The sequence below is a fragment of the Peromyscus maniculatus genome, chromosome 20, assembly GCF_049852395.1.
Source record: "Peromyscus maniculatus bairdii isolate BWxNUB_F1_BW_parent chromosome 20, HU_Pman_BW_mat_3.1, whole genome shotgun sequence".
NCBI lineage: Eukaryota > Metazoa > Chordata > Mammalia > Rodentia > Cricetidae > Peromyscus > Peromyscus maniculatus.
The window spans coordinates 44,547,974-44,565,408 of record NC_134871.1 but is presented as its reverse complement, the minus strand read 5'-3'; the positions used below and the strand labels follow the sequence as shown (position 1 = coordinate 44,565,408).

Sequence of the window (17,435 nt, the reverse complement as noted above, 5' to 3'; positions counted from 1 at the left end):
CTCTTCCAGAGGTCCTGAGTTCAATTTCCCAGCAACTACATGGTGCCTCACAACTGAAAGACCCCCGCTCCATTATGAGGATATGGGGCGTTGGGCCGATGTTATGCCCCCCCAATAACTTGGCCTTAGAAACGCCATTCTGCAGGAATCAGAAAAACAGGAGTTCACAGCCATAGCCAGCTACCCGGCCTTGACAGAGATAGCTATGGCCAGCCTTGAAAAAGATAACTGTGGTCAGCAGCCTTGGGAGTAAGACAGTTGATATTTTATGGCGGGCCCCTGGCCTTGAGGAATAAGCAGCTGGCCTGGACAAGGCCAAATCAGCCACACACATATGACCCCAAGTTCACCCTGGCCTTCTTTGAAACAACCAATAGGGACCCTGTAACTATGCTTCTCGCTTCTGTAACCGCGCCTCTGCCCCTGGGATCCCATAAAAAGTCCCCCTTGCCCTAGGAAAGGGCGCAAGTCCTCCAAGAGACTTCGCCCCAGGTACCTGGTCTAAATAAACCCTCTTGCTTTTGCATCTGATCTGTGGTTTCGGTGTGTTCCTTGGGTTTGGGGTCTCTCCCGGAGAAAGATCTCAGCCGGGGGTCTTTCATTTGGTGGCCCGTACGGGGATTGAGACCCCTCCCTGGGACCACCGACCCACCATCAGGAGGTAAGCCGGCCGGCCTTGATTTATGTCATCCCTGTCCAGTCTGAGGGTTGTCTGTTTGTCTGAGTGTTAAATGTTGTTTGTTTGTCTCCGCGCCTGCGTCTGATAATCTGTCTGTGTCAGTGGATCTGAAAGGGGGGACCGACGGGTCTGGACTTCGCCACTGAACCCTGGGAGACGTCCTAGGGGAATCTGGGAACCTGGAAGACGTTCCACGGTTCATCTGAAGTGCCCTCTGTGGCACGGTCTGAAGACCCCTCTGGGGGCACGGTTTTTCTGGTTTTGCTTTCGGTTTGGAACCGAAGCCGCGCAGCGAGTTTTAGTCTTATTTATATTGGTCTGTCGTTTTTTTTTTGTTTTCTGTTTAACCGTTCTCCTCTTAAAAACAGCCATAGGACAGACTGTCATCACCCCCTTGAGCCTCATGCTTAAACACTGGTCAGACGTAAAGAAAGACACGAGCCAACAACAAAGGAGTCGTAATCAAGAAAAAAAAAAATAGATCACTCTTTGCGAGGCCGATTGGGTTAAAATGGATGTAGGATGGCCTCGTCAGGAAACCTTTAACCTCAGTCTTATTTCACAGGTGGAAAAAAAAAGTTTTTGCTTCCAGTCCCCATGGCCACCCGGACCAGGTCCCATACATTGCCATGTGGAGACTCCTGACAACAGAACCTCCCCCATAGGTTAAGCCGTTTCTCTTCCCCTCAGCCCCCTGGCAGCAGCAGCGCTCGCGGAATCCCGGGGCCGAGGAAGCCAGATCGGCGGATCCCTCCCACTCCCTGTTCCTCCCTAACCCCACACCAGCAAGTCTTTTCCTCTCCCCGCAGGCCGCTGCTCCGGCGCAGGCGGGCGCGCGGGCAGGCTTGCAGGCGGGTGCGGGGGAAAAGAGAACGCGCAGGCGGGCGCGCAGGCGGGCGCGCAGGCGGGGCTGCCGGGAAGCTAGGGCGCCGGGACGCCCCCTGCCCAGTCCCCGCAGGCCGTCAGCGGTGATGGCGGTGGCGGCGGCGGGTGCCGGAGCTCCCCACGCCTCCTCCCGTCCGCGCGGCCGCGGCGCGGTCGCGGGGGCCCGCGGCGGCGCAGGCGGGGCCAGAGGCGGGGCCGGCGACCAGCCGCCATGGAGCGCGGCAGCCCCCGGCGCGGCCGGCCGGGACCCGGGCGGCGGAGAGCCTGCGGCGGCAGCGCCCCACAGCCGCTCGCTCGGAGGGGCGGTGGATAGCGCGGAGGGCGGCCGAGCGGCGCAGTCGGCAGCGGCGGCGCAGGCGGACATGGGATGTAGCAGGGGCACGCAGGCGGGGCCGGGGATGGGGTCGGCGAGGGACCGCCCCCTGGCCGGCGACCCACAGCGATGTGCCACGACCGGCTCCGGCCCAATATGGGGAAGGTGACTAGGGGGCGGCGTCACCCATGGACGCCGAGTCACCCCGCCCCGAGTGTTACAACCCCCCCGACAGCGCCGGAGGGACCGGCGGCTCCTGCAGCGGCCCCCAAACAGCGGAGGATGAGTTCCTGCTTCCTCCCCAATTGCCGGTCGCCTACGAGGAAGGCGGGACAAAGCAGCGAAGGTAGGGAACACCTACATCTCTGGCCAGTTGCTCTTAGCGGGTCTCCAGGGGCTCTAACCCCCTACCGATTGGGCTCAGGTTACCAGAAAGAGACGCCGGCAGCGCGTTTTTAAAAAAAGGACTTAGAGAGACACGGAGGGAGAGGAAAAACAAACAAAAAAGTCCTGGCCACTGTAATGTCTCAGGGACAGGTCAGAGAGGGAGTTAGGAAGTTAGGACGGGAGATCAAAAAAAGAACACTGCTTGACAAAGACAAAGTGCTTACTGTAAACAGAGAGGACATTGGGCTCGTGACTGATCAAAAAAAGCCTCAAGGGTCTCGGAGACCTAAGCCAAGGGACCTCAATCTGGAAGATTGGGGAGGTCAAGGCCAGGAGACCCCCTCCCCCCGACCTAGGATAACTCTCAAGATTAGGGGGCAGCCAGTGACCTTCCTAGTGGACACCGGGGCTCAACATTCAGTCCTGACCCATACCGGAGGCTCTCTCAATGACCGCACAGCTTTGGTCCAGGGGGCCACAGGTAACAGGAGGTATCAAAGGACCACCGAGAAAAAAAAAAAAGGTTCAGCTGACATCTGGACAGGACCCAAAGGGAGCCCCCTACAAGTCCTAGCCCTTTAAACTGTTCGTGGACGAGAACTCAGGCTTTGCAAAAGAAATGTTGATACAGAGACTGGGGCCATGAAAGCCCGGTAGCTGCAGGATGGCCCGCCCCCTGTCTACATGTGGTAGCCATTGCTGTTTTGCTCAAGGATGCAGGGAAACTGACTTTGGGACAGCCATTAACTGTGTTATCCTCCCATGCGGTAAAAGCTCTGGTCCAGCAGCCCTCAGATCGAATGGTGTGCAGACCAGTTGTCTCCCTCAACCCCGCAACCCTGCTGCCTGGCTCACGGATGGGAGCAGCTTCCTCCAAGAAGGAGAACGGAGGGCCGGAGCAGCCGTCACCACCGAATCGGAGATAGTTTGGACCTCACCACTGCCACCTGGAACATCGGCCCAAAAGGCAGAGCTGATCGCGCTGACCCAGGCCCTCCGGATGGCGGAAGCCCGGAGGACCAGGAACTAACAAAAAAAAATGGGGGCGGAATGGAGCCCCGAGCGACAAGCTTACATCATAGATGGACAGAGGCCTTGCCTACCAAGAAAAAAGACCGCTAACGTGGTAACCAAGAAATTCCTGGATGACATCTTTCCCAGGTATGAAATACCCCAGATATTGGGGTCAGACAATGGGCCCACCTTTGTCTCCCAGGTAAGTCAGGAGGTGGCCAGGCTACTGGGGATTGATTGGAAACTTCATTGTGCATACAGCCCCCAGAGCTCAGGACAGGTAGAACGTGCAAATAAAACCATTAAGGAGACTTTAACCAAATTAACGCTTGCAACTGGCACTAGAGATTGGGTGCTCCTACTCCCCCTAGCCCTTTACCGAGCCCGGAACACTCCTGGGCCTCATGGCCTAACCCCGTTCGAGATCATGTATGGGGCTCCCCCACCAATTGTAAATTTCCTTTACTCTGATATCTCCTCTTTTGCCACTAGCCCTCCAATTGATGCAAAAGACGGTGCAAAAACCCCTGCCTGCCGGGAGCAACTGAACCGCCCGGTGATGCCTCACCCATTCAAGATTGGGGACTCTGTCTAGGTCCGACGCCATCAATCCAGGAACCTAGAGCCGAGGTTGACGGGACAGCGGCTTGGGTCCACACGTCACATGTAAAGACTGCCAAGGAACCCGACGAAGCTGAGGGCACCGAGACATCTAGTTCAACGCTCTCCAAACCCACTAAAGATAAGACTCACCCGGGGGTCCCCTTGATCCCCCTAATAGTCCTCCTGACATAAGGAGGGACATCACCAGAGAGCCTGTTTCCCTGACGCTGGCCCTGTTACTGGAAAAAATTACCATAAACAAAATAGCTGCTGGGGTAGATACAGGGACTGCAGCCCTTATGGAGACCGGCCAATTCAGACAGCTCCAAGTAGCCATGCTCAACAAAAATGATTTAAAAGATAATTCCAAAGGTCACCATGGTTTACGACCCTTGTCTCCACCATTATGGGCCCCCTAATCGTCCTCCTGCTCATTTTATTGTTTGGGTCATACATCCTCAATAAATTGGTGCAATTCACCAAGGATAAGGTTTCTGTTGCCCAGGTTTTGATCCTAACCAAACAATATCAGAGGCTCAGACAGTCAGAGATAGAGCTAACCCCTTATTCTCCATCCTAAAATGAAAGATTTCATTTGGTACAAAAGAAAATGGGGGAATGAAAGACCCCCGCTCCATTATGAGGATATGGGGCGTTGGGCCGATGTTATGCCCCCCCAATAACTTGGCCTTAGAAACGCCATTCTGCAGGAATCAGAAAAACAGGAGTTCACAGCCATAGCCAGCTACCCGGCCTTGACAGAGATAGCTATGGCCAGCCTGGAAAAAGATAACTGTGGTCAGCAGCCTTGGGAGTAAGACAGTTGATATTTTATGGCGGGCCCCTGGCCTTGAGGAATAAGCAGCTGGCCTGGACAAGGCCAAATCAGCCACACACATATGACCCCAAGTTCACCCTGGCCTTCTTTGAAACAACCAATAGGGACCCTGTAACTATGCTTCTCGCTTCTGTAACCGCGCCTCTGCCCCTGGGATCCCATAAAAAGTCCCCCTTGCCCTAGGAAAGGGCGCAAGTCCTCCAAGAGACTTCGCCCCAGGTACCTGGTCTAAATAAACCCTCTTGCTTTTGCATCTGATCTGTGGTTTCGGTGTGTTCCTTGGGTTTGGGGTCTCTCCCGGAGAAAGATCTCAGCCGGGGGTCTTTCACAACCACCTGTAAGGAGATCTGGTGCCCTCTTTTGGCCTGTAAGGACACATGCAGGCAGAACACTGTATACACAATAAATAAATAAATAAATAAATAAATAAATAAATAAATAAATAAATAAATAAATAAATAAATCTTTTAAAAAAAGGTTTGGTTATGTGATAATAAAAAGGCTTAAGTGGTGATAAAAAGAAAATGTTTTGAGACGGATAAAAGAATGAAACATGTTCCAGACTCTCCTCTCTCACTCTGTTACTGTTCATAACTTTTGCATTAACTGATGGAATTCTGATATGCTATTACTCCAGCTCTGGCAGAGCATTAAACATCATACTACCACTATATGACAACAGCCGCAAGCTCAGGATTTTAAATTCCCTTTGGTTGTTTTCTAACTACAAACTTAAAAGGTGCTTTACATTGGGCCAAACCATCTGTCACCATTTTCTGGATAGAAAAAGATGCAAATAGTAAATGTGATGGCTCAGGGGCACCTTTGGCCTTGACTCAGAAGAGCTGTACCCTTTAGATCCCCTGCCTGTGTGTGTCTGTCGCCTTGAGTTCCCGTCTGCACTCCAGGCTGGCCTTGTCCAGCTAGTTTTGGCTTGCTGCCCAGGCAGGAAGAAAGGACAGGAAGGAAGTGAATGAGCCTGGGAGGGATTGATTAGGTCAGTCCAACTGCAGCCCAGCCTCCTACATAGCAGCAGCTGCAGCATCCTGCAGGGCAGATAAACATGGGGTGGAGGGTAGATTCTGTGGCTCAGGAGAGAGACTGGGAAACTCTAGAATTCCTGAGTGTCGTGGTTGTCACGGCACAGGTGTGTGGGTTCACTCGGATCCATGGAAAGAAGACTCAGAGGCACCTTAAGAATGAATTTAGCCTTTGGTGGCTGCAGAGGGTCCAGCCTTGAAGGCGTGAAGCACTTTCCCTTCGCCTAGGGCATTTTTATTTTCTCTCTATTTACAGTTTAGCCAGTTAATTTCTGTACCTTCAAAGCAACCTGAAAGGAGCTCGCCAAGATAAAAATGCCAAGTGCAAATTCCTTGATTTCTCAGGTACCATGGTTTTCCAGGTTTCCTGAACCAAGTTCTGCATAGGGCTTTGTATCCTTAGGAGACTCTCCTACAAGATTCACATAGGGCGATAAGAGAAACAAAAGGTGCCGGTTAAACAAAGGATGGGGTAGGGCTAGGTGCTGCTCTCTGGAGCCAGGCCAGGAGTAGCCCAGCAGAAATGCAGCCACACCTGAGCAAGGGCAAAGACTGTGCACCAGGAGCATGGCAAGGAAGGGGAGGGGGAGCCATAGCCGCCCGGGAGAGGAATAAGTGAGAGAGAGAAGGAGCCTGAGGGGAGGGAAGGGGCACACAGACAAGAGCTGTGTAGTCTGAAATAGCTCAAGATAGAAAGAGAATGTTAACGCTTTCAACCGAAATCTTTTCTGGATCCCCTGTGACTCAAAGACTCGAGTTTCTACAACGTAAATGTCAGTACAGATTATAAACAGTGGAAATGCTAATGTGTCTAAAACTTACCTTCACACAAACTCAAAGAATTCTTGGGAGCTCCTGAAGTCAACTGGTCAGATGCAGTACTCAGTTAAGTACTATTAATTAACAGCCTAAGCCACCCCATATTTCCTTAACCTTGGGAATCCCCTCCATCAACTACCGGAACCTAAGGAAAAAAAAATTTTCCCCCTTAACTTAACTTTATCTTCTGCCTGGTAGCAACTCACCAGATCCAAGCAGTGCCAGCCGGTTCCAAAGAGCCTAGACATCAGTGAAACCACCAGCTACACCAGGATGTGGCCAGCAGCACCCCAGCTTTCTCAGGTGCGCCAAAGATAACCAATGTCCTCACGTCAGCAAGAAGCAGTCTGCAGAACTCGGTGTCCTCATTCCATCTCACCTACCACCCCTAACTCCTTACCTGTTTATAATAAACAAAAAGGAAGAATGTTCGCATTCAGGCATAGCCGGCCTGCCGCTTGGGGACCTGGCAAGATGCACTTGCTAACATTCAGGCAGATACCTAGCCAGCCCAGGGTCCTACAGCCTCATTTCATTGCATAGTCTGTGCGCATAGGATAAATGCCTGCTTAGTCTCAGCCTACTCTTTCTTCAGCTCTTGTGTCCAGAGGTGCACTCTGTGTCTCTCTCTTCCCCTCCCCCAATAAATCCTCCACAGGAGTTCTGTCATGTGGCTTGACTTCTGGGGCCCCTTGGGTCCAACCCACCAAGGTCTCCTTCTGCCATTTTTAAATTATAACAGTTAGCCATGAGTAACAACCTGTCACCTCGGTGAGAGCAGGTGGTGTGGGAGAGACAAGCCAGTTGCCCAGGAATTTGTCCCACAGCACAGGGAAAATACAGAGGTGACTGTCAGGCCCAGCAGTCCAGGTGCCACTGCTTGCCAGGTACCTTCCCTGTTCCCGTCTCCCATGACCTGAGGACTGAAAGGATCTGGCAAGGACTTAGTCATCCCAGCTGAGCTGGGGACCTGACTTATCAGCCTACATACTGACTGACCTCAGAACACTTCTGTCTTTTGTTCAAAACACTCATATACCAAGGCTGCCCGATGGTTTGGACCTACCTAGTGAGATGAGTATTTAGCCTACAGTGTTGAAAGGGTGCCAAGTAGCTGGAACCATGATCCATCCCACAAGGGAATTCCTAAGGATATAAAAGGGGAGTGAGCTTGTCTGAGTAGAGAACCCAGGCTAAATGCTTCCATACAGCAAGAAAACAATGGCCAGGGGCATTTTCAACAAACAATGTCTTTATTTCTTTCCTACAACAAGCTACGAAGGGGCCCAACAGATGCCCTGAACACTGTCTCTGCTTCACAAGGAAACAACAAAGAACAAAGATGCTTTCAGCTGGGGGAAGATGGGTTTACCCCAAGGAGGGGCTCTCAGGTCAGTATGATGCTGGAGAGGATTAAGGAAAGGTTCAGAAGAAGGTTGAACTCGCCCAGACACACAGCTCTTGCAATTGGCCCATCATCAATCACAATAGGGGGTGACAAGTCCCTCTCTACATTAGAAGGTCCTCCTTCATTGCAAAGGTGGCCAGAGCAGCACTGGGTATAGTAGAAGTAAGTGGTTGGTGGAAGCTTTCTAGGGGTTGGTGGAGGCTGAAAAAGCACAAACGAGCAGTCGTCTACACAGTTCTTGTGGACTAGGAGCTGCCGAGAGTCCATACCTAGAAGAAAAGAGGAAGAAAATGACCACCTTCACATCTTCATTGTAAATCCACCACCACAGTCAACCACAGCTGGCTCCATAACCTTATATTGAGACTTTGTAGGCAGATATTTCTGTCCCACCAGCCAGCTTCCAAATAAACCACATGGAGACTTCTTATTAATTATGAAAGCTCAGCAGATAGCTTAGGCTTGTTTCTAACTAGTTCTTATAACTTAATTTAAACCATTTCTATTATTTACCTGCTGCTACATGGCTCATGGCTTCTTACCTCATATCCTACATGTCATGCTTTCTCTGCCTCTGGCTGGTGACTCCACCAATCAGAGTGAAACTTTTAAACAGTGTAAAAAATGATTATTTCACAACTAGACATTGTCAAGAATGCTTGAGAGAAATCATACAAGTACACAAGAGGGCCTGATCGCTCCAGTAACAACTCCTAACTTACCTTTCTATGCATTGCTACCATCTTTACACCTGTCACTGTCCCTCCCCAGCTGAAACTTCAATCTCAGTTACATACAGCTATGTACATGAAACATACAGCTATGCAAATGCAATACCCTGTTCAGTTTGGTTCTAATATTACCCTAAGCATTACCAAGGTCTAGAATGAAACACTGACCAGAAGCTATGCTCTTTGAGGCTCCAGAGAGGATTAAGAGCACAAAGAAGTGTCCGCATTCACGACTCCAGAATAAACACCTTCCCAATCCCCACCTGGCTTTCCAAGCTTTGGCATTTATGTACAGAGCACAGGGGTGAACGTTAGTAGAATTGCACTTTGCCTTGCCATTGGGACTTATGAGGAGAGGGATAGACATCACCTAGTCTCCTCACCTCCTACACCTAGAGAAAACTCTCAGGACTCATGGTACCATATCCTCTAGTTCTGCCTCAAGAATGTCATGACTCAGAATCCGTTCATTTCCTCACTCGTTAAACAAATATTGAGTGTTAGTGGGTCAGAGTACACAGGAAATATTGGGAGCATTCTGTGGGCAAGGACAATGAATGTGTAGAGTCCCAGGCACATACATCTAATAGAATGGCCTGCAATGAAGCTGGTATTCTGTGTGGCACTATGAGAGCCTACAATGAGAGAAGTGACTTGTAGACCTTTCCTTAATTACCATTGGGGCTTATAAAAAAAAAATGATCAGAAATCGCAGAGAATTCTTCTGAACACGTCCTGTCCCAGGCACAGCTTCCTCCTCTGTCAGCCTGTACCTCAGCAGTCCACTTCATAGTCGACGGACCCAGGCTGACATTTTTCCATCACTCCATGCCCTCAGCTTCCACAGAGGTTTGGTGCTCCACATGCTGTGGGGTTGACACCTGTAGAGGGGCGCCACTGGGGTCTCACGCAGGACGAGTTGGTCTCCTTAGATGCCTGCCTCTGCCTTCTCATCTCCCTTCACACATCTCTGGCAGCCACTGACCTTTCTAATCTCCCACTTCTTTTTCCTTTTCACCTGTTCCTCTGTGTGTGTGTGTGTGTGTGTGTGTGTGTGTGTGTGTGTGTGTGTGACACACATGCTACCCACATGCATGAGGAAGTCAGAGCATAGCTTTCAGGAGCGTCCCTCACTGTCCATCTTGTTGAGATGAGGTCTCCCTCCTGCCTCTACTGCTATGCTTACTCCAGGCTAGCAGACCTGCTCTCTTCCAGCTGCTTCTCCTACCTCTGCCTCCCACTCACAGTAAGAGTTCTGGGATTACAGATGCATGTTCTCCAGCACAGATTAGATTGCTCAAGCAAGACTCCATAGAGAACGAGACTGCCATCTTCTCTGGTTTCAGCCAATGGAGTTCTGTCAAGTGAGCCCCACTGGCAACACCCTGCCAGAATCCCTGGGCTGAAGGCTTGAGGCTTTGCTATTGCTTGTTCCCCTTGGAGCCTGAGCCATTATTTAGTTCTTCTGATGTGGGACTCACCCTGACTACTTTACCGTCCACAGCCCTGAGACTCGTCTGCTGTACAACAGAAGGACCTTGTGATCAAGATCCAAGCAGCCCCCTCCCCCACATAAACTCTGTGTCAATCCATAGTTAAGCTTCAGCTCTCTGTCAGCAATGTCTACTCATTTTTGATGAGTCCTCTCTTCACAAATCATCCAACTCCCAATATTTCCTCATTCCAGGGTGGCCTCCCTGCCTACTGGGCTGCTTAGAAAGGTTCCTTCCTGTCAAGGAGCCAGCAGGTCCTTCCCTCACAATAATTCACAGCTCAATTGCACTGTGATGGAGAAATAACTCCACATAGCTCCATTTATGAGGACCTTGTCGATGCTCAACATCACACACTGCCATTAATTCCATGAGCTCGTGTGAGGAACCATGGAAAATGTATGCATTTGGCCATTTCTGTCTTGGTCTCATATGGTGACTTCCATTTGTTAATGGTATTATCAGGTTGCCTGTGGTGGACGTTGGCAAAATAAAGCCTAAGGGGCAAGTCCAGTCCCTCAGCTGCCTCTGGAAACAAATCACTGTTGGAACAAATCAGCGATGTGTTAACTAGGGCTACTTCCCCCCAGACAGAGGCAGGAGTATTGAGACCATTGCTGTCTGCTCTTTCCAGTCAAAGTTCTTCTATCCTCCATCTAGAGCTGTAATGAGTTTAGCCTTTGTGCTGTTGAGTCTAGACACCATGGCAGGGGGCATTTAATTGGGAACTTCAGAGCTGCCTGATTGCCTACATTTTAGAAATACCATCCCATTCCCTGCCCATTCCTCAGCCCGGTAGCTATTTTCATCATGGGTTACTTGATGTACACGACTGAAGATTATTACAGCTTCTTTGCAATCTCTCTTGTCTCCTCCACAAAAAATCATTGCTCATGTAAGTAATATTTATTTTGCCTGTTGTGTGCCCTGATTCAACTCTAGTTTTTCCATCTCAGATGGCAGGCATCACCCTGAGAAACTGGCATCTCACTGCTTGAATCTGGCTAGTTGGGGTGTGTGGTGGTGTGAATGAGAATGGCCCCCCATGGGCTCATATGTTTGAATATTTGTTACCAGTTGGTAGAACCATTTGGGAAGGACCAGAAGGTGTGGCCATATTAGAGGTGTGTCTTGGGGGGGGGGTGCAGGACAGGCTGTGGGATTTCAAAAGTTTAGCACCTTTTACAGTTAGTGCTGTCTCCTGCTTGTAAATCCAGGTGTGAGCTCTCAGCTGTTCCTGCCACCATGCCTTTCCTACACCCTTATAGACTCCAACCCTCTGAAGACAGAAGCCCAATCAAATGCCTCATTTTAGATGTATTCTTGTTCAGGCTCTTTTATCAGAGCAATGGAAAGTAACTAATACAGGATGTTAATGCACAAAATCAGAAACTAACATGTATGCAAAGATTCACAAAAGCTGAACCAAGGTGTCTGCCCATATGAATAGAGAGACCTCCTGGGACAAAGTCATGGATGGGCCACAGTAGTCTCATTCCCTGGATACTCGGGATGTGTAGACTGTCAGCCTACCATCAACCACAGGCTCTTGGCTCCATGAGCAGATGTACATTGCCCTATCAGTGGGCTGAACACAGCACCTGTGAACAGGCTCTCACTTCAAGGAGCTGCCAGAAGAGTGGTGGATCTGGCTGCAGAGAGAACAGACTGAGCCTGTCCCCCAAACTTGTGCAGGTAGGCTTACTCACCCTGTGACCAGAATACAGATACTTACGTATGGCAATTACTGCACAGCGTCTCTGGTTGTTAGAACAGGTTTTCTCTTGAGGGCATAAGAAGGTGTTTGTGAATGCACACAAATAGCACATAAATTCTATTGAGGATGAAAAAAAAAAAAAAAAAAAACTACTGTTGGGTTTTTCCCCAAGAAGTCTTTTCACCATTATACTCCCAACATAGCTCCTTCCCAATACTGTTCTCTGTATAAGCCACCTATACAATGCCTGTAGAGCTCAGATCCTGCCATAGTCTAAGGCAAGGCCAGACCATCATCAGAATAGCAGCAGACCCATTAGGAACCTTTCCTTTTTCTAAAGGGCTGGCCACATGTAAACAGCTGAGCACTTCAAAGAAGTCCATCCCTCCATGGAACAGTGGCCACCCAGGACACCACAATCCTCCAGTGTTTCTCTGGACTCAGCACCCGCTGTCCCTGCTGGGAAGTGCTATGGACAGATGCTCCCTGGGGTCTCCTAGTCAGCAGCTCTCTGTGGCAGTCTTCAGTCTCCTCAGACCTGTTCAAACTCAGGAGTATCTTTGAGTCTCAAGTTAACCTAACAATACTCATGCCACCTGGTTCTGGTGAGCCCAATCCCAAACAAGCCTTCTTATAACCCTATTCAGCTCTAGGTGGAGCTTCCTTCCATCCAACACACTGGGAGTCTTGAGATCATACTTAACTTGCCTAGGTTTGATGACCATGTCTAACCCACTGGTACTGTTGCCCAACCCACTGGTATTGTTGACAGTGGTGTGCACCCATGGGAGGAGTCCCAGGAGAATTATCAAGAAGAAGGGGTGCATCATCTCTAAGAGACAGGTGAACCTGAAAGTGAAGGGAACCATGTCCATCAGTGAGGGCCAGGCTCCTTGCTCCAGGTCCATGTCCTGAGGATCAAGGCACAGAGGAGGCATGCCGGGTCATGGCCTTGGCAGTCTTGTCCTACTTCTCCTACCCCAGGAGTTTCAGGTCCTTGTCTCCTCCATCCTTCTCTGCTCCATACTCAGAATCTGCTTCCCACTTGTAAAATGGTCCTGATGGGTCTGCCATCTTCCCCCTTCTAGACCGTCTTCCTCCCATGGGCATAGTCCATATCCTCCTCTCCTATCTGGTCTCTGCCCTAACATCGGATTTCAGGTTATCCTACCCTTGCTAGAAACCTTTCCTCATCTTCTTGCTTTTCCATTCTAGAATCATCCTGCAGAATCCTCTGGGGTTTCCTTATGGAATTGTCCCACTGGGCTGGATCTTATCATCTCATATCTGGAACATGGATGCTTGCTTGGAATCTATTATGCCCTTCTGGAATGCTCCAGGCTAGTTACTCAAGTTCTGCTAGATTCTCTCAGCCACTGGCCCCACTAGACTTGTCTGTACTCAGGGGAATGTTCTAGAAGGCCCTGCCTGAGGAAGATGAGCAACATCCTCTTTCTGGAGACCATCCTGGAGACTGTCCCCACACAAGGGCCTCTGTACCTTCACTCCTTCCTTCAGGCTTCAAGCTCTCTGGAGCGTCATTCCTTCACTCACATCATCGCAGTGATTCGCCTGTGAGACCAAAATGAGCCATCTTAGAAATAAGACCAAAATGTTTTCACCCTAAAATTAAGGCCTAAGATTTCTCCTTTTGAGAACAGGCCAGAAGTTACTGAGACCAGTCAGTTCAGATTCCAGAAATCAGGAAGTGTAAAAATACAGAGTCACAAGGTAGTCAGGAGGTAATGGCTGCCGGACTATGGAATGTCCTCTCCCTGGCCCCCTAGGCAACTGCTTGACCATAGAATGTCCCAACCCTAGTTTCCATAGTGACTGTGTAATTACCAGATGCCCCCATCTGGGGGCAGCCAATGAAAAATGGTGGTGGGTAACTACTTCCTTAGAAGGAAAACTGAATTGTGATTTCTGGAATTCCTAGACACAAGCCAATCAGAATTGTACCTGTACTAGCACCCCTAAATGATGTAACCTTGTGACTTTTCCCTTTAAAAACTGAGCTTGCAGACAGGTGGGCGCTTCCTCCAGCCTACACTGCGTTGGATGTATTGGACGAAGTCCCTGCCTAGGCTTGTATTGCTTTTGGATATCCAGAATTAAACCTTGCTTTTGCATTCCGGCATGCTCGTCTTTGGTGGTCTCTCTGGGGGTCACGATCTGGGCACAACACACCCAAGACTGAAAACCCTCACCTGGCATTCCCCTGCAGGGCTCTGAATCTCTATTGTTCCCACCCCTCAGAACCTGGCACTCTCTTGGTGCTCCTCCCTCAGGAACTCTACCTTGGTGCCTCTGCTTCCAGATGACCTTATATTGGAGCTCTGCTCCTAGGTTCTGATCCCTGACCATCTCCTGGTGCCCTATCCTCAGGCCTCTGGACAGAGTGGTGTCCTTCTCTCAAGCCTCTGGCCAACTCCCTCAGGTGCCCTTCCCTCAAGGCTTCAACTGACTCAGGGCTCTTCTTACCATGTCTTGAAGCACTTCCTTAAAAGCTCCAACTCTCTCTCAACCTCTCTTAACGTCCTTCCTCAGGCCTACAGAAGTCTTTGGAGCCCTTCTTTCAGGGCTTCAACTCTCTTGGGTTGCCCCCTGGAGTACCTAAACCCGTTTCTGGAGCTCCTCCCCCCGGGATCCACCTTTGTCTTGGTGCCTCTTTCTCGGCCCCCAACCCCAATCTCTATTGACACATTCCTCACTCAAGGCTATAACCATCTTCTGATGCCCCTCCTTCAGGGTACCTGGCTCCCTTTCCTCAGAGTTCAGATCTTCCTTTGTCAACCTTGCCTCTGGGTTCCAACCATCTCTTTGTGCACTTCTTTTAAGTCTCTCTCTTAAGACCTCTCTTGATGCTCCTACCTCAGGGCTCTAACTTTGTCTTGGGGCCAGTTCTCTGTTGGCACCTCTCCTTCAGGTTTCTAGCTCTCTTGGTGCCCTTCCCTCAGGGTTCTGAGTCCCTCTTCTAACTCCTCAGATCGCCAACGGTCTTTTGGTGCACTTCCGTTAGACCTCTGACCCTGCTTTGGTGCTCTTCCCTCATGGTTCCGACTCTCTGTGCTCTTCCCTCAAGGCTCCAATCTTCTCAGAGGAGGACTCCCAGAGAGGCTCTGAAAACTGAGGGACGGGTGTCAAGAGAGGTAAATCCCTGAAATACGGGCACAAAAGAAGAGTCCAAGTCTCAAGAGGGGAGTGCCTGAAGAGCTTCATAGTTCTGAGGGACCAGCCAAGAAAAGCAGCGCGTCAATGTGGGGCCCCTGAAGTGGATCAGAACCCTAGGAAGTATAAGAGAGGGTCGCAGCCCAGAGGGAAGCACTTCAAGAGAGGGTCCAACCCAGAGGGGAAGTTCACCAAAAGGTTCTGAACTTTGATAGAAAGGCACCAACAAACAGTTGAAGACTAGAGAGAAGCACACCAAGAGAGGGATGGAGTGCTGTGGCGCAAAGTGAACAAAAGAAAGATGGAGTACTGAGGTGTTAGAACCATAAGTGAAAAGCACCAAGAGAGGCAAAATCCTAATGGAACTGCACCAAAGAAGGTCGGAACCTTGTGGGAAGGTTCAAACCAAGACAGAGTCGGAACTCAACGGAAGTGCACCAAAAGACTGTTGAAAATCTGAGAGGTTAGAAGAGGAATTCTGGAACCCTAGGGAAGGGCACTAAGAGAGTTGGAACTGACAAATTCCTGGTTTGTCTCTCCCACACCACCTGCTTTCACTGAGGTGACAGGATGTTACCCATAGCTAACCCCTGGCAGTCTCCACTAATTTTCAAATTTTTATTACATGTATATTTTATATATATGTGTGCATGCATGTGGCCCTATTTGGGTGTGGGTTTTTTTCACGTCTAAAATGCTCAGGATTTGTGTCAATGCATGCACACCAGCACAGCTGCAGAGCATGGCAGAGAGAGGCAGAGAGAATCAGCAAGATAGATGGGGATATTTGCTTGAAAGAATTGCCTCTGAAGGTGGAGGTGGTGCATGGCTTTAATTCTAGCACTTGGGAGACAGAGGCAGGTGGATCTCTGTGAGTTGGAGGTCAGCTTTATCTACAGAGCTAGTCCAGGACAGCAAGAGTTACACAGAGAAACCCTGTCTCAAAAAAAAAAAAAAAAAAAGAATTGGCTCTGATAGGTCTGGCTCTTTCTAAACTTGTGGCCAGGGCATTAGGCTTGGGTTTAGGTCTGGTCTGACAAGGCAGCTGTGAGTTCAAATTCTTCAACCCACAGGGTAGAAGCACAGACTATCTAGGTTGCAGTGTGCATATGTGAATCTCATTTCAGTGTTCCTCAGTCTTCACTCACAAGGCCCTCCACAGACTGGGCTGAGGTACCCATAGTCAGGAAGTCTACAGAGGTAAAGGTCAATCATATTTCCATGTTACCATTGCAAGAGCATTTCGACTGAGGTGCCTCACATGCTTTGTACCACACCTAAGTGGACAACCACAAGCACTATCACCTATCACACTGAGGATCTTGTGGGCCTCTCAGCCTGCCTTTTTTTGTTTTTAGTGGCACAATCCATGTCATAACACAGATGAGGGCTCTGTGCCTGTTTTGTGCAACTTAATCATTATGTTTGATGGCTTTTTATAAGCTACAAGTCACATAATGCACAACTCACCCACTTAATATGCAAGTACAGGTGGTTTCTATATTGTTTATATGGGTATGCCCATCATCACCATAGTCAATTTTCAAATGCTTTCTCCTCAAAGTAAACTTCTGGGCCATTTATTGGTGTTTTTTGTGGGTTTGTTGAAGAAAAGGATCACTCCAAGATGAATTTTGGCTTAGCAATCAGCTGCGGAATCAGCTTCTGGTGAAATGATTGCCCATAGCTTTGCAAAAATCCTTCTTTATTGTTATACAGTTTACACCTCTTAGCAAGTCCAAACCTCCTATCTGGAGTTGTTTGACAGAACCATTTGCCCAAGGAATTCTCAGCCATGAGACATCTTGGTTTTCCAAGTCTTCTTAAAACTAAGTTTTGGAAAGTCTCTGAATCCTTCGGGAAGGACTCAGACAAGAATCAAATATTTCAAACAAAAGGAAAGAAGCACAAAAGGCAGTTCAAGGTCTAGGTTCTAATACTGAAGAATTCAAGCCAGATGCAATGCTCTGTGGGATCTCTAGTTACATCTCCCCCTTCTGTTTAAACTACAATTAATTATGTTGGAGGTTATGTAGCTGTACTGTAAACACAGCCTTTTCTCTATAGTTTTTTGTCTTACAATCTTATACAAATAAGCAAAAGTACATTTTAAAACCAATCAAGTCATTACTGCTAGAACAAGGGTAACATCTGCTAGAGCAAGAGCTCTATTAAAGTGATGACAGGATTGAATGAGGCTGATGTATAAGCCTTTCCAGAACATCCCTTCCCGTCCCATCGGATAAGGAAAGTTTTTGAAAAAGTTTCCTTAATTTCTTGTTGTAAATCATAAATCATTTGAGAAGAAGTGGAGTGACCCATCAAAGACATCTTAAC

General features: G+C 49.2%; 1 protein-coding gene and 1 long non-coding RNA gene across 3 annotated transcripts; one reads left to right on the top strand and one right to left on the bottom strand.

Annotated features, from left to right (window-relative positions):
- Window positions 1-1,772: 1,772 nt before the first annotated feature.
- On the top strand, window positions 1,773-4,977 carry LOC143269764 (uncharacterized). 2 transcript variants are annotated; one of them, XM_076556096.1, is made up of 2 exons: window positions 1,773-2,223; window positions 3,039-4,977. In XM_076556096.1, exons 1-2 carry the CDS (start codon window positions 2,066-2,068, stop codon window positions 3,292-3,294), a joined length of 414 nt encoding a protein of 137 aa, XP_076412211.1. In that variant the 5' UTR covers window positions 1,773-2,065; the 3' UTR covers window positions 3,295-4,977. The 2 variants fall into 2 exon arrangements, with proteins under 2 accessions (XP_076412211.1, XP_076412212.1); XM_076556097.1 differs by having other exon boundaries at window positions 1,827-2,223; window positions 3,771-4,977.
- A 2,835-nt stretch (window positions 4,978-7,812) lies between these two features.
- LOC121824326 (uncharacterized) lies at window positions 7,813-15,492 on the bottom strand. Its single transcript, XR_013046447.1, has 4 exons — window positions 14,802-15,492; window positions 13,428-13,499; window positions 11,946-12,044; window positions 7,813-8,255 (listed from the first exon to the last, which is right to left on the bottom strand). It is a non-coding gene; the product is annotated as an uncharacterized LOC121824326 (long non-coding RNA).
- Window positions 15,493-17,435: the final 1,943 nt, after the last annotated feature.